The sequence below is a fragment of the Jaculus jaculus genome, chromosome 5 (genome assembly GCF_020740685.1).
Source record: "Jaculus jaculus isolate mJacJac1 chromosome 5, mJacJac1.mat.Y.cur, whole genome shotgun sequence".
Lineage (NCBI taxonomy): Eukaryota > Metazoa > Chordata > Mammalia > Rodentia > Dipodidae > Jaculus > Jaculus jaculus.
In genome coordinates this window covers 64,961,538-64,985,095 of record NC_059106.1, presented here as the reverse complement: position 1 = coordinate 64,985,095, position 23,558 = coordinate 64,961,538, and the positions used below count along the sequence as shown (strand labels likewise).

The 23,558-nt window shown below is 42.8% G+C and overlaps 1 protein-coding gene across 15 annotated transcripts in view; it reads left to right on the top strand.

Annotated features, from left to right (window-relative positions):
- Nucleotides 1-23,558, top strand: part of Macf1 (microtubule actin crosslinking factor 1) — a 436,027-nt gene that overhangs the window by 176,687 nt on the left and 235,782 nt on the right. For all 15 annotated transcript variants that reach the window (XM_045149529.1, XM_045149530.1, XM_045149528.1 and 12 more), the window contains exon 6: nucleotides 155-247. In XM_045149529.1, coding sequence (XP_045005464.1) covers nucleotides 155-247 — 93 coding nt within the window. The remainder of the gene's footprint in view (nucleotides 1-154; nucleotides 248-23,558) is intronic.

Below are 23,558 nucleotides of genomic sequence, written 5' to 3'. Positions count from 1 at the left end.
GACAATGGAGTTGTATTATGTAATAATTACATGAATCTATACATGCATTAAAATTCATAGACTTTTCAACCAAAAAATAATTTAACTGTATGTTAATAATGAAAATATGTAAAAATCAAATCAGATCTGAGACTGGCTTGCCTTTCTTCTTCAGGTGAAGCTAGTGAATATTCGTAATGATGACATCACAGATGGCAACCCCAAGCTCACCCTGGGCCTGATCTGGACCATTATTTTGCACTTTCAGGTAGGGTCTGCGAAATTTGAGCCTCTTGTTGCTTGGTTTAGACATAGCCTAAAAGATTGTTCTCCCTCTCCAGGCTGAATTTGAGTGTTCCATCTCTGTATTTGGCAGTGAACAGTGGTGGGTAGCAGTTGGAAAGAAGATTGGCCTATAAATGTTGTGCCCCTAAACCCAGAATTTACTAGTTATTTGCATTATGAAAATGGAGGAACTGTTTAAATGTGGGTTGTGTTTGTGGTTTGGCCTTGTCACCAGTCTGTTCAGCAAAGCCAAAACTGGGAGATGTTGGGTGTTAAGCTTCGGAGGAGGCATGAAGATTCATTGCTTTGATGGAATCTCTCTCTCACTTCTGATTGATCTTAAACTATTTAGTTTTTTAAAATGTATTTTATTTATTAGAGGGGGGGGAGGTAGATCGAGAGTATGGGTATACCAGGATCTTTAGCTGCTGCAAGGAAGTATAGACACATGTGCCATCTGGCTTATGTGGATCCTGGGGAATTGAACCTGTGTCCTTTGGCTTTTCAGATAAGTGCCTTAACTGCTAAGCCATCTCTCCAGCCCTCTGTTGATGTTTAGACAAAACTGGTTAGCACTTTATTTTGCTAAGTATATTCTGGGAAGCACTGCCTGCAGCAGCCTTGATCCTCACAAACACAGGCATCTTTTCTTTTTAAATTATTATTATTATCATTTTTCAATTTGGGGGTCTCATTCTAGTCCAGGCTGACCTTGAATTAGTCTCAAGTTGGGCTTGAACTCATGGTGATCCTCCTACTTCTCCTTCCTGAGTGCTGGGACTAAAGGTACACACCATCTCGTCCCACAAGGATTTTATTTTAAGTCACTTTGAGCTTAGTCAGACAAAGCTATTTCTCAAACATTTCCCCAATATCCAAATGCTGTAAAGAGGCTGGTGGACTTAGGGAGATGGTGAAGAAGGCTCCTGTACTCCAGGAGCTGATGGCAGGGATGAGGCCAATACGAAAACCTGTCTAGAGTTTGTGCCACCTTCTGGCAAAAATTAGAATATATTAGTTCCTGTGACAAAACTCTTGAGAGCAATGTTTGATTTTTGGAACTCTGTTTCACAGCCCAAGGTGGCACTGGACAACATGGATAGGGTTAAGAATGTGTGGAAGTAATGTGTATTTTTGTGGAATTTTAGGTATCTTCAGACAAGTTTTAACTATAGAGATAACCAGGCATATGAACTTGGAAAATAAGTATCCCTTGGCAGGGTGGGAACAAGAATGTTGTTGGACCTTCACATAGGACTAGAATCATCCTTTTGGAATTTTTTTGAACAGAGAACTTTTTTCTTCCTTCCTTCCTTCCTTCCTTCCTTCCTTCCTTCCTTCCTTCCTTCCTTCCTTCCTTCCTTCCTTCCTTTCTTTCTTTCTTTCTTTCTTTTGCTTTTTTTTTGCTTTTTTTGTTGTTGTTTAGATTTTGGCCACGAACTGTCCTCATGGTGAGCATCTAGTACTACATTCACAGGCATGAAGTAATGTCCACTGCTTGTGTTTACTCTGATGACAACTAAATCTCTTTATTTTATTTTTATTTACTTATTAGAGAGAAAAGGGGAGAGAGAGAGAGAGAGAGAGAGAGAGAGAGAGAGAGAGAGAGAGAGAGAGAGAGAATGGGTATGCCAGGGCCTTTGGCCACTGCAAACAAACTCTAGGTACCTGGCCATCATGTGCATATAGTTTACATGGGATATAGAGAAGTGCCTTAACCACTAAGTCATCTATTCAATCCCTAAATCTCTCTCTGTCTCTGTTTTTTTTGGGGGGAGGGGATTTCGAGGTAGGGTCTCACTCTAGCTCAGGCTGACCCGGAATTCACTTTGTAGTCTCAGGCTGGCCTCAAACTCATGGTAATCTTCCTCCCTCTGCCTCCCAAGTGCTGGGATTAAAGGTGTGCGCACCATTCCTGACATCAGCCCCCAAATCTCTTTAAAATGGGTAGCCTTGGAAAACAAAAACAAAACATAAAATGGGTAGCTTTGGGGTCACAAAAGGAAAACTGAATTGGTTGTAATTGCTGTGGTTGTGGAGATAGGCATAATGGATTGGTTTCTTTCTGGAGTAGCTCCATCAGGAAAATAGTTTTCTGGCTATGCTTGGTGGGGTACGCCTTTAATCCTAGCATTTGGGAGGCAGAGGTAAGAGGATTGCTGTGAGTTCAAGGACACCCTGAGGCTACTTAGTGAATTCCAGGTCAGCCTGAATAGAGTAAGACCCTACCTGGTGGGGGGGAGAGAAAATAGTTTTTTGGCTGGGTTTACTGAATGTGTCTTTAATCTCAGCACTCGGGAGGCAGAGGTAGGAGGATTGCCATGCATTTGAGGCCACCCTGAGATGACATAGTGAATTCCAGCTCAGCCTGGAGAGCAAAACCCTTACCTTGGACACCCCCCCCCCCCACATACAACCTAAAAATATTTTTTCTGTTTAGAAATTTATTTGTGGGGCTGGAAATGTGGCTCAGGGGTAGAGTGCTTGCTTAGCATGCAGAGACCTTGGGTTCCATTCCTTGGGATTGCTATATAGTCCAGGATACACATGATATTTTACATTCAAGGGTTACCAACTCAGTATATACATTGTACATTCTCTGTTAGTGGCATACATAGTAGTTTTGTAGCTATAGTGGTCATCACTAAAGTTTTTTTTTTTTTTTTTTTTTCTTCTTCAAGGTAGTGTCTCTCTATTGAGCCAAAGCTGACCTGGAATTCACTATGTCGTCTCAGGGTGGCACTAACTTTTTTTTTATTTTATTTTATTGCTGAATAGTGTTTTGTCATTATATCTATACTGTATATTTGTTTTTCTTTTTTTTTTTTCAGGAGTTGATGGACATTTGAGTTTTCATTAGGGTGGGCTGTGATAATCTTAATTTTTTTTTTTTTTTTCGAAGTAGGGTCTCACTCTGGCTCAGGCTGACCTGGAATTCACTATGTAGTCTCAGGGTGGCCTCGAACTCATGGCGATCCTCCTACCTCTGCCTCCCGAGAGCTGGGATTAAAGGCGTGCGCCACCACGCCCGGCAATCTTAATATTTCTATAATAATCTACATGGTTGTATGCTTTCATTTTTCTGTTTGTATTGTGTGTGTATATGTGTGTGTGCAGGTTTGTGCATGCTGTGGCTGATGTGTAGAGTTCAGTGGATAACTACACTGGGGGTCTTCACTTTTCTACCTCATTTGATGTAGAGTTTCTCTCTGGATCACACTCTCTTATTTGCTGTGCTCACTGTGAGCTCCCAGGAAATTCTCCTGTCTTTGTATCCCTTCTCTATATTGGGACCAATTCCAGAGCCTTGTATGTGAGGCACAGTGCACCTAAAGTTCAACTGTGATAATGAAAGGTGGCCTGATTTGTTCATCTTAAGCAATTTACAAAGAGTATAATGTGAATGGTGCCCCATAGCTATTGTTTTCACTGTGTTATTTAATTGTATAAATAAGTAAAGTGCTCATTGCTGCAGAAAGCATCTGTGTATATGTGTTCTCATCCATGAAGGAAAGAGGGATTGTAGATAGATACTGAGCCTGGTATTGCTAGGCTGTACCTGCTTATAGTTTGTCTGAAAGTTGCTCCCAAAAGTAGTGTTTGACTTAGAATATTCTGTTAAGGTATATTATTATTTAGCATATTACACATTTGTTTGCCATTTACTACTTGCAGTAGGAGTAAGCCTAACAATGCCTTTGCTTGGCATAGAATAGCCACTCAACAAGTATTTCTTAGATGGATGGATGATTTCTTTTTCTTTTTATTTTTTGTTGTTGTTTTTTTTTTTGTTTTTCGAGGTAGGGTCTCACTCTAGCCCAGGCTGACCTGGAATTCACTATGGAGTGTCAGGGTGGCCTTGAACTCACAGCGATCCTCCTACCTCTGCCTCCCGAGTGCTGGGATTAAAGGCATGCGCCACCACGCCCGGCTTCTTTTTCTTTTTAAATTTTTTTGTTCATTTTTATTTATTTACTTGAGAGTGACAGAGAGAGAGAGAATGGGCGCAGCAGGGCTTCCAGCCACTGCAAATGAACTCCAGATGCATGCGCCCCCTTGTGCATCAGGCTAACATGGGGCCTGGGGAATCAAGCCTTTAATTGGGGTCCATAGGCTTCACAGGCAAGCACTTAACCGCTAAGCCATCTCTCCAGCCCATGATGGATGATTTCTTGAATTTGTTCCTCTGGAAGCTGAGGTAGGTGTCCAGACAAATAGGCTAGGTCTGTGTTCTTATTTGTATTGCAGATGAAAAAATGGAAACATAGAAGCCAACTGGCCTCTCTGGGTTATACACCCTGATAGTAATAATAGAATTTCTGTCTCTTGATTTTGCTCAAGCCCATTTTAAGTTGTATATTGGAATTTGTAGTTTTTATATCCTCCCTCCCAACCTCTTAGCAGGGTTTCATGTCACCTAGCCTGTCCTTGACCTCCTGATCCTCTTGTGTCTACCTCTCAAGTGCTGACAATACCACCATACCTGGCAGGATATATAGTCTTTGTGTTACCAGATCTTTATAATAAGACTATAAAGTTGGAAAATGAATTTTCCCACTCTCACATGTTTATTCAATAGTAGTGAATGTATAGCATTCTCTAGTTGTCTCTACAGTAGAAGTTGTGGGCAGTAAATGGTTAACTGGAAAAAGCCAAAGGAGAAGACATGAAGAGTCAGTAGATTCCAAAAGTCTGTATTCCTAGAAGGCAACAGACCTTCTAGGAGTTCAAGGGAAAGAAAGTTCTGGCATTAGAGGTAATAAAATAGCCCGTAAGAAGGAAAAATAAGCACCAAAACTTTGTACCTTAGAATATATCTACTTTCTTTAGAGTCCAGATATTAAAAAATTGTTTTATTTATTTATTTGAGAGAAGGAGAGAGAGAGGGGAAGAGTTAGATATATATAGAGAGGCAGTGGACATACCAGGACCTTTAGCCACTGCAAATGAACTGTAGATGCATGTGCCACTTTGTGCATCTGGCTTATGTGGGACTTGGGGAATTGAACCTGGGTCCTTAGGCTTTGCAGGCAAGTACCGTAACCACTAAACCATCTTTCCAGCCCCCTAGTTTTTTTCTTATTTTTTTGCAAGCAGAGAGATACCAGAAAGAGAGAGAACCAGGCATGGTGGTGCATACCACCTTTAATCCCAGCACTCTGGAGGCAGAGGTAGGAGGATCTCTGTGAGTTCAAGACCACCCTGAGACTATATAGTAAATTCCAGGTCAGCCTGAGCTAGAGTGAAATACAACCTTGAAAAACAATCAATAAATAAATAATGAGAGAGAGAGAGAATGAATGGGTATACCAGTGCTGCCAGCCACTGCATACGAACTCTAGACACATGTGCTACTATGTTCATCTGGCTTTACATGGATTCTAGGGAATTAAACTTGGGTTGTTAGCCTTTGCAGACAAGCCACTTAACTGCTCAGCTATTTCTCTAGCCCTTATCTCAGCACTCAGGAGGCAGAGTTGGGAGGATTGCCATGAGTTCGAGGGCAGCCTAAGACTGGTCCATAGTGAATTCCAGGTCAGCCCTGGCTACAGTGAGACCTTACCTCGAAAAAACAAATAAAAACAAAACAAATCTAAGTCCAGGGTGGTCTATGGCACACTGTAGGGACAGGTTTTCTCAAGGTAGGGTCTTGCTGTAGCCACTAAGTGGTCAAAGCTGGCTTAGAATTACTGATTCTTCTGCCTCAGCTTCCCAAGGGTTGTTATTAGAGGCCTGAGCCACTGTGCATGGCTCATTTTTTTTTTTTTAAATGTATGTTAGGATCCGTGTGGGAGCTAGGAATGGCTCATAACTTTTAAATCCAAAAATAAATGAAGAAAAGGGATTTCCTCTAGATTAGGTCCTGAGCCAAGTGCTTTACAGACACTATATCATTAGCCCTGTCTACAGCCTCATTAAGCAGGTAGATGATAGTCTACATTTTGTAGGTAAGGAAACTAACACCTAGTAAGTTAGCTAAGCTCCTTTACTATATATTAACCTACTTGGGAATTTGCATCTCATTCCATCTTACTGAAAACTCTATTCCTGTCTTTAGATTGAAATCTGAAACACACCACCACACCTTAAGATCCACCCAGTGACACTGCCTCCGGCCAGGTGGCTGCAGATGCAAACTATAAACAACTGAATATATTGGGGGCCATCTATTCAAGCCACCACATCTTCTCTCCTCTCCCTCTCCCCTTCCTCTCCCCCTCCCCTCCCCTCTCCTCTTCTTTCTTATTTGTTTTAGGATGTCCATAAGATGGCCCTGCAGCTTTGCAAACACCCTTTAGGAACCCATACCATCTCTGTTGGTCAAGGCTTGGTGGACAAACAGTAGCAAACGGGCAGCCTCAGAAGGGGCTGTATAGGAGGAGCTGCTACCTAGGAGGGCACATAGGGTTTCTTGTTGCTTTCTTTGTATGAGGGCACAACTTAGGTCTCCAGGAAAGGTGAAGGGGCAGGGGTTGTGCTGGAACTAGTCTTCAGGGTTCACAGAGAACCAGGCCTGCTATTTCCCTCTGTTGAATGGCCTGGGTCTTTGTGGTGTATAGTAACAGCCGCAGCCGGGCAACATAGCAAATCAGTCTCCCCCTCCTTTCTCTCTCTCTCTCTCTCTCTCTCCTCTCTCTCTCTCTCTCTCTCTCTCTCTCTCACACACACACACACACACACACACACACACTCTTTGTCTCTGTCTCCCCCCCCCCCCCTTTCTTTCTCTCTGATCTTAAGCACTTACTTGGCTTGCCCAAGGCCCTATTTTTTGATCCCAGCACTGTGGGAGCAGGGGTGTGCTAAGGAGGATAAAGAGCTGCAACAGAGAAGAAACATGCAAGTCTCTTTTCTTCCACTTCATTCAGGTGGAGGAAGCTATTCATATCATAAGCTGTGGTTTTGAAGTCCAAGTTTTAAAATTAATTCAGACTTCCGGCCCTGTTGCACTTGGAGTAAAAATCACCTGGACCTCAGTTCAGCACCTTCTTTGTTTGCCCAGTTGACAGCAGCAAATATTCTCTTTGTTAGTCAGTATGATCCGATTGTCACCTCAGAACCATGGGGGATCTTCCTGCTTTCCCTAACTGAGGTCCATTTCTATCCCTGTAGTAGTAAAAGGAAGTGTAACACATGGGGCTGAAATGAGAAGTCTTTTTCCCTTTTGGATTTGGGAGACAGTGTCTTACTCTGACTCTGGCTGGCCTGGTACCTACCATGCAGCCTAGACTAGCCTCAAGCTTGTGACCATCCCTCCTGCTTCAATTCTTCCCTCCCCTCCCCTCTCCCCTTCTTTCCTTCTCTTCTTCTTCTTCTTTATTTATTTATTTATTTTGGTTTTTCCAAGGTAGGGTCTTGCTTTAGCCAGGCTGACCTGGAATTCACTATGTAGTCTTAGGGTGGCCTTGAACTCATGGCGATCCTCCTACCTCTGCCTCTCCCATGCTGGGATTAAAGGTGTGTGCCACTATACCTGGCTGCCTAAACTTTCTGAGTGTTGGGATTACAGGCATGAACCATGATGCCTGGATGAAAAGTCTTAAACCGAAGATTGTGTGGCATTGCCACTTTTTAGCCATATAGCCATGAACAAGTTCATTAAGTTTCTTTTCTTATTAAGTTTCTTTTCTTTTTTAAATATATTTTTTTAAAATTTGAGAGACAGAGAATGGTGTGTCACAACGTTCAGCCAGTGCAAATGAACTCGAGACGCGTGTACTCCCTTGTGCACATGTTCTGCACTGTGCGCCTGAGTCACTGTGAATCTGTCTTACGTGGGACCTTGAGATTCGAACATGAGTTCTTAGGCTTCACAGGCAAGCACATTAACTGCCATCTCTCTACCCTCATCAACTTTCTCAAACTTCAGTTCTTTACCTGAAAAAATATAAAATGAGAGTTTTGGTATCACCTGTTTGCTCTAAGAATTAGACACTATAATACATGTGTGTGGCTTCACACCATGCTTGGCACATAACAGGTGTGTAAAATGAATGTTAGCTATTTATGGCGCAGGTAGCATCAATGATTACTGCTGAGCATTTGTGCCAGGCATTGTCAGTGGAGAGCCTCCATCTCTGTTGTATTGAGAATTTATCTTTTCATCGAGCTTCATGTACTGTTACAAAATTGATTTCCAGGTTTTTCTCTGTGTCATATTGGCCAGCAGAATTATTTCTTTTTGGGCAAGAGAGAGGAACAGGAGAAAATAAATGCTCAGGAGGCTAGATCTTCCAAACTTATGTTATTTTCTTAATGTGAGTAGACTCTGATCTCTTGTTAAGTTTGAATTTGAGGGCTGGAGAGATGGCTTAGCGGTTAAGCGCTTGCCTGTGAAGCCTAAGGACCCCGGTTCGAGGCTCGGTTCCCCAGGTCCCACGTTAGCCAGATGCACAAGGGGGTGCACACGTCTGGAGTTCGTTTGCAGAGGCTGGAAGCCCTGGCGCGCCCATTCTCTCTCTCTCTCCCTCTAACTGTCTTTCTCTTTGTGTCTGTCACTCTCAAATAAATAAAAAATGAACAAAAAATATTTAAAAAAAAAGTTTGAATTTGATAAAAATAATTGTACTCTGACCAGAAAAAAAATTAGATTCATTCCTATTCTCTGTATGTGTGTAATGTGTGTATCTCTCTCTGCTTGCAATTAAATAAATAAAAATTAAAAATGAGTTTTGTAGCTGGGCGTGGTGGTGCATGCCTTTAATCCTAGCACTCAGGAGGCAGAAGTTGGAGGATCACCATGAGTTCGAGACCACCCTGAGACTACATAGTGAATTCCAGGTCAGTCTGAGCTAGAGTGAAACCCTACCTCAAAGAAAGAGAGAAAGAGAGATTTGTATCTTGCTATTTTTATAGACATTTTGGTATAAATTATACAGTATTTCATTTTGTAGTTTGGGAGCCATCATTGCAGCTTCTCCTAGCCCTGTGTGTTTGGCTCTTCCCTTCCCTCCCTGCTTGTTACTAGCTGAGATGGTTTGCTTTTCAAACCCTCTTTGATATTATTCTCCTCCTCCTCCACCTCTCTTCTTTCTCCTCCCCTTTTCATTTACTCTTCCCTAATTCCCCCTCCCTGGTTCTCGCTCCTTTTTGCGTTCTGTTTGTGTTACTGAGGGCAGTGCTCCAATTACCTCATATTTGGAGAGAGGAGGCTGCAGCCAATCCGGTTTCTGTCTGCTTTTAGGTCAAGTGATTTCTGAACTGCAGTGAGATGCTTTGAAATTTGTCTTGTTGCAGCTCTGAGCCTGTAAGATGGCTGTCTGAATCGGCAGCGGCTGGAAGAGACAGAGAGAGGCGGGGAGGGAGGGAGGGAGAAAGAATTAGAGGGATTGCCGGCATAGTGTATATTTTTAAATGTGCATCGAATCCAATGAAGCCAAGGTTGGGATTTCTCTGGGATTCCAGAACTGGCTTAGCTGCATTTTTGCTAAGATTAGGAGAGGAAAGAAATGGGAAATTCATTGGGCTGTGTTAAGGAGCAGAAAGAGTCAATAGCTGTTCCTGAGAAGGCTCCCATATCTCCTAAGAAAAGGGCTCGGTTCAAAAGGAAGTGGAGGGGGAAGAAAATCTCTACCCCAGAGGCATCTCTGGAAGAACCTTTGGAAGGAGCTGGAGTCATTGAAGAGACTGAAACCCCAAGGAAGTTACCAGTGAGTCTCCCAAAGGAGGACAGAGTGGGAGGGGCAGAGCATCCCCCCTCAGACATTTTGCTGCCTAGGGACTCAGGCCCCAGTTTAGGGGTGGGCGATCAGGGGATGATTGTGCAGGTGAAGGAGAGATTTCAAGCAGAGATACAGACTGCTCACCTTTTGTTGGAGAATGAGTCATCAGTTGCTGGAGGGGCCTGGGATTCCCTGGAAGAGGGGATGACTGTTATTGCTCACCTGCTTGATAATCCAGCCGAAAGGAATTGTGAGAAGTCAGTGAGCCAACTGGTGGAATTTCCAAGGGCATCATCCTGCAGCAGTAGGGCTGTGCTACTGCCATTGCAAGGAGAGACTGCAGTGGAGCGAGCAGGCACTCCGCTTGGATTTCAGAGCAGCACTTTGTCTGGGACAGATTATCCCTCAGACACAAGAAAGCAAGACCAACTTTCAGAGCGCTGGAGTGCAGGGGGAGGAACCCAGAATGTTTGCCATGCTCCTCTGTCCGATTCTTGGATTGCCAAATGTCCTGTTGCTTCATCACTTCCAGATCAACCAGGAGGCCCTAGGCATACAGAGCCTGCCCACATAGGTCGAGTGCCCCCCAAGGGCACTAGACTGCCTGTTTCTCAGAGTGACTTATCTGTCAGTGGCATTACTCTGAGTGTTTTGCCCTCCTCCTCTGGCTATGGCAGCAGTGGGCTGCATTTACATGGGATTCCAACTGAAGACACAGAACCTGAAAAGGACTCCACGCCCTTCTCAGAAGAAGATGAAACTCTGTCTATGGAGGCAAGCCATCCCCTGTCAAGGGGTCTGGAGGAGGTGGGTGGGGTGTGTGTCATAATCAAACTGTTCTTTTGATTCATAGAGTACTATGTACAACAAGAATCTGGGTACTTTTCAACTTAACCCTGCATGGGGGGCTGTGAGTTAGTGATTGCTATAGTTTGGCAAGCATAATCTATTTCAAGTCTGTCCCTTGCTGATTGAAACCAAGTCTTGTTGGCTCTGGGGAATCCCAGCTTCTGGGTAGCCAAGCAGCATAATTGCTCCAGCTATATGGTATGGTTATTTCTCAAGGTGTAGTGTGATATAGTCCTGACTGTCAGGCAGGGCTGTTTGCATGCTTACCTGTTTCAAGAAGTTGTGGTTTAGCCCAAGGAGCAAGGAGAATCTGAATTTCTGAAGTGAATGAGAAAGAGTGAGGATTGTTGAAGTGGTAGGAAGTGAGGCAACTTCTTCAGTGTGCTCGCTCTTCTCTTTGGAGAATGAGATTCTTACTATAGCTGATATAATCCCTTCTCTGTGGAGATGCATGCCTCAATGTTTGTATAGCAGGGCTGGCTCTAATCCTTTGATTTCTAATTCTTGATTGGGTGGAAGGATGGGATGAAAGAGTTCTAAAGCTAGATTAGGGCAGTTTGAAGGTTCAAGACTAGAAAGTTTGTTTGGTGTTTGAACTTGTTTAGGGCTTTTAATATGTTGTTGAGGTGGTGGCGATGGAAGCACCTATGACTGTTTTCAGGGACCAAGACTGAAGCAGCAGAAGAAATAAACTTTAGGTTCTCAAAGCAGCAAGAGGTGGAAGGTGTCATACTTTCCTTGGCTAGGCTGTGGCTGCTGATGCTACGTAGCTGCCTTCATGTATGAGCAGCATGGATGTGGCTAACCTGTTTGACACCAAGTGTGAGGTTGAGGGTAGAAATAAATTTTAAGCTGATCTGTGCTTAGAATTTCTTCTTGGAGATATATGCTCTCAATACCAATGCCATCTGATTAGTTGGAGACTCCCACAGTTGGCAAAAAGAGACCATTGAAAAATACCCTATAAGGCTGTGTGGACATCATATAAAAATGGGAGAGAAGTACATGTGCAAGTGTGTGTTACAGTAGGAAGGAAGGCAGTGAAGCATTAATGATATAAGAGTTTAGGTTACATCGGATAGGAGGGATAGGAGGGAATACCAGTCAAATTTTATTTTATTTATCTCTTTGTTTATTTTTTGGTTTTTCAGTGTAGGGTTTTGCTCTAGTCCAGGCTGACCTGGAATTTACTATGTAGTCTCAGTCTGAACTTAAACTCATACTGATCCTCCTACCCCGGTATGGACCATGCCCACCAAATTTCAGGTTTTTTTAAAGTTATTTTATTAGCATATATTAATTATACATAGTTATGTGTTTCATTATAGTTTCATACATGTATATAATATATTTTGCTCATATTTACCCATCCATTACCTCTAATTCCTTTCCTACTCCCATTGATACTCTTCCTCTTCACAGCTAGTCTCCCTTCTATTTTCATGTCAATTTGGGGGGGGGGGAGTGTTGCAGTCAGGTTCACATTGGTGGCAGAAATCACCTGATCAAGTGTAGCTTTTGGGAAAGAAAGTTTATTTTGGCTTATAGACTCAAGGGGATGATCTGTGATGGCAGGGAAGATGATGGCATGAGCGGAGAGTGGACATTACCCCCTAGCTAACAAAAGGTACACAATAGCAACAGGAGAGTGTGCCAAACACTGGCAAGGGGAAACTGGCTATAACACCTATAAGCCCACTCCCAACAATACACCACCTCCAGGAGGCATTAATTCCCAAATCTTCATCAGCTGAACAGGCATCAGCCACTTCGTGCATCTGGCTTACGTAGGCCTTAGGGAGTTGAACATGGGTTCTTTGACTTTGCAGGCAGCACCTTAACCACTAAGCCATCACTCAGCCCTTGTGTAGTTCTTTTGCAGGTAATCACAGCTGCTGAGAGTTCAAGAGTTGTTAGGCTTTGCAGACAGGCACCTGAGCCACTGAGGCATCTCTCTAGCCTTTATTTATATATTTATTTATTTACTTGCAAGTATGTGTGCACGCACATGCCTGTGTGTCTTGCCACTACAATAGAATGCCTGTTCAGTCTTACGTAGGTGGCTGAAGAATTGAACCTGAGCCAGCAAGCTTTTTAAGCAAATGTCTTAATGTGCTGAGCCATCTCCTCAGGCCTGATTTCTCTTTTCCATTCCATTTCATTTTTATTTTTTGGCTTTTTGAGGCATTAAAGTTGATATTGTGAAGTCAAGATAATGATAGGATGCATACTTATAATCAAGTATGAGATTTTTTTTTTGGGGGGGGGGTGTTCAAGGTAGGGTCTTGCTCTGGTCCAGGCTGACCTGGAATTCACTTTGTAGTTTTGGATTGGCTTTGAACTCGTGGTGATCCTCCTACCTCTACCTTCCAAGTGCTGGGACTAAGGGCATGTGCCACTATGTCTGGCTCCGAAGTATGAGATTTTGAGATGAAAATCTGAAAGGATGAAATGGAAAACTTTAGAACTTCTAGTGGAAATCAGCCTTCAATAATTAACCATACATAGGATGTTATGTATATTTTAACTTTTAAATATTATATTTGTTTGAGAGAAAAAGAGGCAGATAGAGAGAGAGAAAAATGGGCATGTCAGGGCATCCAGCCACTGCAAACAAACTCCAGACACATGGGTCAACTTGTGCATCTGGCTTACATGTGTTCTGGGGAATCAAACGCGGGTCCTTTGGTTTTTCAGGCAAGCACCTTAACCACTAAGCCATCTCTCCAGCCCTGCTATAGCTCTTTTATCTCCACACTTGTAGGAAAGGTTCTACAACTCTGGGAGTAGTCTTTAAAGATTGGTGGTAGAATCCTTTGGGCCATGATCTGTAGCTTAGCAATATTAACAGTGGTGTGTTGTAGTCAGCTTCACATTGCTGGGATGAACTTCCAAACAGACACAGTATATGGGAGGAATGGGGTTTATTTCAGACTTACAGATCCAGGGAAAGTTTCATAATGGTGGAAGAGACTAGCCTCTTTTCACAGATCCAAGCTGAGAGAAACCACCACCAACCAGCATACACCAAAAGCAAGTATGAAACCTGTAGCAATATAGCAGGAAAGCAGGCAGAGCTCAGACTTCTCTGTGTACCTTTGGGCTAGAATTCAGATTTGCGCTCCTGCCCCCCCTTCCTTCCCTCAGCACACCTTAGGGCAGGACTCCAGGGTCTGCTCACAGTGACACCTCTTTAGCCAGGAGGTTGGAAATCCAAGTTTAAAGCTTTAATAAAACACCTGAGGGCTGGAGAGATGGCTTAGTGGTTAAGCACTTGTCTGTGAAGCCTCAGGACCCTGGTTCGAGGCTCGATTCCCCAGGACCCACGTTAGCCAGATGCACAAGGGGGCGCCCGCATCTGGAGTTCATTTGCAGGCCCTGGCGTGCCCATTCTCTTTCTCACTCTCTATCTGCCTCTCTCTCTCTCTGTGTCACTCTCAAATAAATAAAGAAAAATGAAAAAAAAAACCAAAAAAAAAAACACCTGAGTCTAGGGCTGGAGAGATGGCTTAGCAGTTATGGCGTGTGCTTGTGAAGCCTAAGGACTCAGGCTCAATTCTCCAGTACCCACATAAGCCAGATGCACACAGTTCGTTTGTGGTGATTAGAGGCCCTGGAATGCCCATTTGCTCTCTATCATATCTCTCTCTCTCTCTAATAAGTAAATAAAACAAAATATTTTAAAAGTTGCTTATAAAAGGAGATACCCGAGTCTATTGGGAGACATACATTCAAACTACCACAGTGGTGTGATTCTTTTTGTAAGTCAAGTTAGTATGTGACATTTTCTGGGTAGCCAGCTTGTGTACCCATCTTCCCGATCCACTCAGTGCAAGTACAACTGGACTACTCTGATAGAGCCAAGGCTGCAAGGGAAAGGGTTCAATCTCTGTGCAGGTACTTGGTATATATACTTCTTGAGCTCCATGTCATCATGTGAGGCGTGAGCTGATTATTCTATGTGACATGAGAAACAGCTTCTCAGCATAAGTGAAATCCCTGCAGAAGGAAAATTCTTAAGAAGAGAGGCCCTGAAACCCTCATAATCTTTGCAGGTAAAGCCGAGTAGTATCTTCAGGGAGTTTGTCTCTCACTAGCAGACTGTTCATAGTATCAGAGGACAGTAGCAGCCAGAAAGACAGAGGGCAGCATATTCTGACCCCAAGGCTCTTGTGAATGTGGGTTAGGACTCAAGGGGAGCCTCTGCCTAGAGTGTGAGCTCTTTCTGCAGAAAGTGGGAGCACAGGGAGGACACGGTCAGCGGAGCAGCTGCTTCTGGTCACACACCGGCTTCTTAATAAACAGGAGTCTGTGCCAGGCGCAGTAGTGTTGTTTGTTTGCCTTTATGACATTTGTTTTATTTTTAATGGGCTAGAGTAATATCTTACCTCAAAAAATAATTTGAGTTAGTCCTTGACACACCTCAGTCTCTTGCTGATTAATCAGTCCAGAATGTATTCACAGACATAACCTTTACAGAAGATTTGCTGCTTTTCAGGATATTGGGAAATGGTAGCTGATTCTTCTGATGCTTGTCAAGTGCAGTGTTTAGATAATAGGAGATAAGTGTGGTATAATTTCTCATTCACTGGTGCATTTGAGACGTCCCTTGTCAGGAAATAGTTAATGGAGAAGCAGGATGACAAGAGGGCAGTTGACAAGAATGGTTTTCAGAATGCTAAGTAGACCAGGATTTGGAGCCAGATGTAACAGCAATAGCAATTGTACTTTGATGTCAGACAAAGACCTTCTCAGCCCATTCCTTCTCCCAGAACTCCTTTCTCCTGGCTGCCATCAGCATCCATAATAACTGCCTCATTTGGACAAGGAAAATTGTTAAATTCCTTGCTCCTTCCATCTTGGCTTATACCATTAGTATCCTGTCCACATACATTATTAGTGGATATCATTGAATGAAGAATCAACCAGGCGTGGTGGTGCATGCCTTTAATCTCAGCACTCGGGAGGCCGAGGTAGTAGGATCGCCATGAGTTTGAGGCCACCCTGAGACTACATAGTGAATTCCAGGACAGTCTGAACTAGAGTGAAACCCTACCTAAAAAAAAAAAAAAAAAAATCAGGGCTGGCGAAATGGCTTAGCAGTTAGGCGCTTGCTTGCGAAGCCTAAGGACCCAGGTTCAATTCTCCAGGTCCCACATAAGCCAGATGTACATGGTGGTGCATGTGTCTGGAGTTCATTTGCAGTGGCTAGAGGCCCCTGGTGTGCCCATTCTCTCTTTTTCTCTCCCCCCCTAAATAAATAAAAAAAAGATTTTTTAAAAAATTTAAAAAAATCAATCTCATGTTCTTCCATATGTCTTAGAATCTCTATAATTTGAGGTGAATAATCATAGGACACAGGGGCCTAGAAATGACAGGCAAGTTGGCATATATTATTTTCTGGCTTTAGCCTTTTCAGCTTATAAGTATTATTTTCCCAATTCTCCTTAATTTTGGGGAAAGTTGTTTTATTCACATTGGTTTATAGTATATTAGAAAAGAGAGCAAAATTAAATATATGTTATTAGAGGAATGTAGATGTTAGTGTTTATTTGCCATGTGTGTATACATGCACATATCATGGTGCACATGTGGTGGTCAGAGACAACTTTCAAGTTGGTCCTTGCTTTCCACCTCATTTGAGGGGAGGTCTCCCTTTGTTGCTCCCAAGTATAAATTCTGGAGGAATTCTGCCTCTGTCTTCTCTCTGTAGGCACACTGGATTTATAGAAACTTACCACAACTTCTGGCTTTTCATAGGGTCTAGGGATCTGAGCTGATACTCAGGGTTATGCTGCAAGTACTTTATCCACTGAGCCATTTCCCTAACTCTAGAAATTAGTTTTGGCTAGAGCTTTGTTCAAGAAAGGATTGGTGGGGTTGGGCCTGGTGGCACATACCTTCAATCTCAGCACTTGGGAGGGAGAAATAGGAGGATCATTGTGAGTTCAAGGCCACCCTGAGACTACATAGTGAATGCCACGTCAGCCTGGGCAAGAGTGAAACAATACCTTGATAAACCAATAAATAAATTTTTTAAAAAAGAAGGACAGGAAAGAAGGCTGGAGAGATGGCTTAGCAGTTAAGGCACTTGCCTGAGAAGCCTAAGTACCCATGTTTGATCCTCCAGCTTCCACTCAAGTCAGATGCACAATGGTGAGGCAAGTGCAAGGTTGTACATACCCACTAGGTGGCACAAGTGTCTGGAATTTGATAGCAGTGGCTGAGGCCCTGGGATGCCAATTTTCTCTTTCTCTAAAAAATGAGTAAAAAGAAAAGAAAGGATTGGTGGGCTGGAGAGATGGCTCAGTGATTAAGGCACTTTCTCACAAAGCCTAATGACCTAAGTTCAATTCCCCAGGACCCACATAAAAGCCAGATGAACAAGGTAGCACATGCATCTGGAGTTCGTTTGCAGTGGCTGGAGGCTGTGGCCTGCTCATGCTCTCTCTCCTCTCTCTCTGCTTGAAAATAAGTAAATAAACATATCTTTTGGAAAACAAAGAATTGTCTTTTTATCATTATTAATTAAAAGTTGGTCTTGGGGCTATAGAGATGGCTTAGTAAAGGCACTTGCCTGCAAAACCTAAGTACCCACGTTTGATTCCCCAGAACCCATGTAAGCCAGGTGCACATGGTGGCACATGCAGTTGGAGTTCGTTTGCAGTGGCTAGAGACCCTGGCATGCTGATTCTCCCTCCTTCCTTCCCTCTCATAAAAAAATAAAAGTTAAAAAGAAATATATGTGTATGTATATATATATATATATATATATATATATATATATATGTATGTATGTATGTATGTATGTATGTATGTATGTGCTGGTCAGTGGGTGTGGTGGCACACACCTTTAATCCCAGCACTCTGGCGGCAGAGAGGTAGGAGGATCTCTGTGAATTCGAGGCCACCCTGAAACTACATAGTGAATTCCAGGTCACAGAAGCCAGATGCACAAGGTGGCACATGCATATGGAGTTCCTTTGCAGTGTCTAGAGGCCTTGGCATGCACATTTTCTCTCTCTCTACTTGCAAATAAATAAATGAAATGAAATAAGAGAGATGGGAAGAGAACAGAGTATGAAGAGCTCCTGCCCATGAGAAGATAGGAGGTGATAAAGCCCCCAGGAAAAAGGCAGATAGAGAGAGAATGGGCATGCCAGAGCCTCTAGCCACTGCAAACAAATTCCACACGCATGTACCACCTTGTGCATCTGGCTCACATGGTTACTGGAGAATAGAACCTGGGTCCTTAGGTTTTGCAGGTCAGTTCCTTAACTGCTAAGCCATCTCTCCCACCCTGATTTTTTAATTAAAATTTGTTAATATTTTTATTTATTTGCAAGTGCAGAGAGAGACATGGAGAGAGAGAATGGTCTTATCAGGTCCTCTAGCTGGTGCAATCAAACTCCAGGTGTATGTACCACTTTGTGCTCTGGCTTTATGTGCTTACTGGGGAATCAAACCTGGGTCCTTAGGTTTTGCAGGCAGGCGCTTTAACCCCTAATCTCTCTAACCTTCTGACTCTTAGTTTTTCCTTTTTTATATATTAATTAATTTATTTGTAAGTGGGGGCGTTGAGAATGGGTGCACCTTCAGCCACTGCTAATGAACTCCAGATGCATGCACCACCTTGTGCATCTGGCTTATGTGGATTCTGGAGAGTTGAATATGGGTCTGTAGCCTTCGCAGGCAAGTGCCTTAACCACTAAGCCATTCTCTAGCCCTTTTTCCCCTCCTCCCCTCCATCTTCCCCTTCCCTTTCCCCCTCTTTTTTTGGGGGGGGTTGAGGTAGGGTCTCACTCTGGCCCAGGCTGACCTGGAATTCACTATGGAGTCTCAGGGTGGCCTCGAACTCACAGCAATCCTCCTACCTCTGCCTCCCAGTGCTGGGATTAAAGGTGTGTGCCACCACACCTGGCTGTTCCTTGAGTTAGAGTCTCTTTCTAGCCCAGGCTGACCTGGAATTGATTATATAATCTCAGGCTGGTCTTGAGCTCACAGTGATCCACAGAAACCCTGCTTCCCAAGTGCTAGGATTAAAGGCATGTATCACCATGTCCAGCTGAAAATACTGAAAAGAGTACTACCTCTGGTCTTTAACTTCACAGTAATAATAAATACCTTTCTCCCTGCTCCCTAGAAACACAGCTACTAGTAACCCCTTCTAGCAAGACAAGTAATGAACCATGCTCCGCTGACCCTCTCTGCCTTGTGAATGAAAGCTTTTAAGTCTTATACCTTCTTTGTCTTGAAATGAGGTCAGCTAGAAATTTCAGGAAATGAGAATCAAATATCAATTTTCTCAGAACACTTAGTTTCATTTCTTTTTTAAAGTCTAGATCCCCAGCCTGATGTTATAACTCTTCTATAATTCATCTGATCTTGCTCCTATCATTTCTCATCATAACAGGCCAACTCCTTAAAATAGTTCCTTTTCTAATTTTATTTATTTATTTATTTTTGAGGCCAAGCTGGCCTGGAGCTACTCTAGTCCAGGCTGACCTTGAACTCATGATGATTCTCCAACCTCAGTCACTCAAGTGCTGGGATTAAAGGCTAGAGCAAGACCCTACCTCCAAAACAAATAAAAACAACCAAAGTCTCACTAAGTAGCCTCAAGTTGCTCACACTCACAATCTTACCTCAATCTCCTGAGTCTGTGATTAGATATGTGCCTATACAATCCATCTACTGGTTTTTTCAAGGTTGGAATTTCAAGGTTAGTATTCCAGGCTGGCCTGAAATTCACTATGGAATCTCAGGCTGGCCTGGAACTCAAGGTATTCTCCTATTTTGGCCTCCTAAATGCTGAGATTAAAGGCATGTACCACCATGCCCAGCCCTTATTTTTTTAGCTTCTCTCATTTTTTCCAGTCTGGAATTCTTTTTTCCTTTCTGTTTTTCAATTCTGTGACTTCCTTTAAGGAGGAGTTTAAATTATACTTGTTTAAAAATTTTTTGATTGGGCTGGAGAGATTTCTTAGTGGTTAAGGTGTATGACTGTGAAGCCTGCGGACCCAGGTTTGATTCTCCAGGTCCCACTTAAACCAAATGCACAAGGTGGTGCATGCATCTGGAGTTCGTTTGCAGTAGCTGGAGGCCCTGTTGTGCCCATTCTCTCTCCCTCTTCTCTGTCTCAAATAAAAAAATAGATAAATAAAATGTTTTTTTAATAGAAATCTTTTGTTCCCTCCAGCCCACAGTAAAATTTCATTTTCCTGAGATTGGCTTGGATATGTCTTCCCTAAGACTGTCATGGAAGCTGACTTCAAACTGGCTGTGTAGCTAAGGATGACCTTGAATTTATTTGCTTTTTACACTCCACTGAGGTAAAGGTTTACTTAACATAAAAAAAAAATCATGGGCTGGAGAGATGGCTCAGCAGTTAAGTGCTTGCCTGTGAAACCTAAGGACCCTGGTTCGAGGCCCAATTCCCCAGAACCCCCCAGGACCCATGCAAGCCAGATGCACAAAGGGGCACATGCATCTGGAGTTCATTTGCACTGGCTGGAGGCCCTGGTACATCCATTCTCTTTCTATCTGCCTCTTTCTCTCTGTCACTGTCAAATAAATAAAAATAAACCAAAAATATTTTTAAAAAATCAAGCTGGGCATGGTGACACATGCCTTTAATCCCAGCACTCAGCACTTTGGAGGCAAAGGTAGGAGGATCCCTATGAGTTCAAAGCTGCCCCGAGACTACATAATGAATTCCAGGTCAGCCTGGGCTAGAGTGAAACCCTACATCCAAAAGCCAAAAAGATAAAGAAAAAAAAAGTCAGGCACAGTGGTACAGAGGCAGAAGTAGGAGGATCGCAGTAAGTTTGAGGCCACCCTGAGACTACATAGTGAATTCCAGGTCAGCCTGGGTTAGAGTGAAACCCAGGCTAACCTGGTAGCTTGGGGGGAAAAAATCAAAGGGCTGGGAGATGGCTCAGCTGTTAAAGTTGCTTATGAAGCCTGCCTACCCAGGTTCAATTCCCCAACTATCCATGTTAAAGCCAGAAAGGCATTTGTAGCTTTAAGAGACCTGGTTTGTCCATACACCTACAAATAAATAAGTTGAAAAACATCATCAGAGTCATCCATATAATGAAGAGAAAAAGGGCAGCAGCATGTTCATCTGAGTAGATGCAGAAACCCTTGACACATTCCACTATCCAATCCTAATTTTAAAAGAAGCTCACAGTAATCTCAGAATAAAAGGGAACTTTCTGGATCTGAGAATGAGTATTTGTTTATAGCATAAGCTAACCTCATACTGGTGAGAAAGAATGAATACCTGCCAGGTAGGATCAGGGATGTTGCTCTCATTTCTTCATTACACTTAAGTTTATATAATAAGAATGACCTTAAACTTCAAATCCTCCTGCCTTTCTTTCTGGAGTGCTAAGAATAGAGGTGTATGTTTGACTTCTTGTAAGGTTTTGTCTCTGGGCTCCCAGTAAGGCGACAGTCAATTAATGAAAAAACAAGAATAGTCTGTGTGACCGTTTGCTACCTCAATTATTATGAATTTTTATAGAGATATCTAAAACAATACGTTAAAGGAAAAAGAGAGACCAATATTTTCTGGGGGCTAGAGGGATGGCTGATCTGTTAAGGTACTTAACAAAAAGCCATCAAAGCCAAAGGACCCAGGTTCGATTCCTTAGTACTCATATAAAGCCAGAGGCACAAGGTGGTATATGCATCTGGAGTTTGTTTGTAGTGGCTAGAGATCCTAGCATGCCCATTCTGTCTGTCTGTCTGTCTCTCTCTCTCTCATATAAATAAAATATTTTCTTTAAGCCGTGTATGGTGGCGCCCACCTTCAATTCCAGCAGTTGGGAGGCAGAGGTACACAGATCGCTATGAGTTCGAGGCTACCCTGAGACTACATAGTGAATTCTAGGTCAGCCTGAACTAGAGTGAGACCCTACCTCAATTAAAAAAAATTTTTTTTTCTTTTTTAAAAAATATTAGCCGGGGGGCTGGAGAGATGACTTAGTAGTTATGACTTTGCCTGCAGAGCCAAAGGATCCCGGTTCGATTCTCCAGGACCCACATAAGCCAGATGCACAAGGGGGCACATTCATCTGGAGTTCATTTGCAGTGGCTAGAGGCCCTGGTGCACCCATTCTTTCTCTCTCGCTCTTTCTGTCTCTCTGTCTCTCTCTGCTTCTTTGTCTCTCTCTCAAATAAATAAATAATAAAAATATTAGCTGGGCATGGTGGTGCATGCCTTTAATTCCAGCACTCGGGAGGCAGAGATAGGAGGATCACCATGAGTTCGAGGCCACCCTGAGACTACACAGTGAATCCCAGGTCAGCCTGAGCTAGAGTGAGACCCTACCTCAAAAAATAAATATGTATGTATATATGTATGTGTGTGTGTGTATGTATGTGTATATATATATGTACACACACACACTCATATATTTGTAAGCACAGAGAGAAGAGAGACAGAGAGAATGGGCCCACTAGGTCCTCCAGCCACTGCAAATGAACTCCAAAAGCATGTGCCACTTTGTGCATCTGGCTTTATTTGGGCACTAGGGAATCCTACCTCTGCCTCCTGAGTGCTGGGATTAAAGGCATGTGCCACCACGCCTGGCATTCAGCTAAGTTATTGTAGTGCCAGCATGTTTTATTTATTTATTTTTTTTGTTTCCACTTTTTCTCTTTGGCTAGCTTCTATTGCACAGATGCTGTTATCTCTGAGAAGTCTCTTGGCATTGCTAGTTGAGGTTACTTACTTACCTCTGTCACAATATTGTTCTCTGTATAGTAAATTGCCTCCCTGACTAAATTGCTTGAGCCTGAGGCTATGTTTTTATTTTGATACATCAAGAACTTAAACCTAGCTTCTAGAACTGTGGCTGCTTGAAAAGTGATAACAGAATGAATTCAAACAATGTGACTTTGTTCTCCATGGTGTCTGACTTGGGAGTTAATATGTTATTCAGTAAATACTTACTGAATTATTAGTAAACACAAGAATGTTTCAGAGAAGGAATTAGGCCTTAAGAGGAGGATGAAGCCCAGTGTGGTGGTGCACTCTGGGAGGCAGAGATAGGAGGAGTGCCAAGAGTTCAAGGCCACCCTGAGAATTCCAGGTCAGCCCACGTTAGAGTGAGATCCTACCTCAGCAAAAAAAAAAAAAAAAAGAAGAAGAAGAAGGATAGGATGAGAGGAAATTCAAGGAGACTTGCACAGTTTCTACATGGTATTGAGACTGTCCTCTCACCTAATGGCTTTCTGCTTAACAACCTGGTGATGGAGAAAGCTCCCTAACACTGAGGCTAGATCTGTGCTTTGGGGGTGAAGGTAAATGCTTCTGCGGAGCACAAGGGATAACACACTTCATGTGAGTGCTGCCAAAAAGAAAAAAAGATGTTTGGGGTGATAATTCCATTTTTCACACCCAGTTTATAGTTTGGGAAGGACTGTGATCCAAGGAAAGTTGATCATCAAAGTATTTCCATTGCACTGCACAGAAATACTGTGATTGGGACAAAGACCAACTGTGGTTGTACTAGACACAGTTTTGGGTAACTAAGTAGAATTTTTGTTTTTGTTTTTTCAAGGTAAGGTCTCACTCTAGCCCAAGCTAATCTGGAATTCAGTATGTAGTCTCAGGCTGGCCTCAAACTCATAGCAATCTTCCTAATTCTACCTCCCAAGTTATGGGATTTAAAGATGTGACATACACCAGATACAGTTTAGTTTTGGTGAAGAATTTACTGAGATTTTATTCACTCATTTGAATTCTATCCCTTTTATTTATTGTTGCCTTTT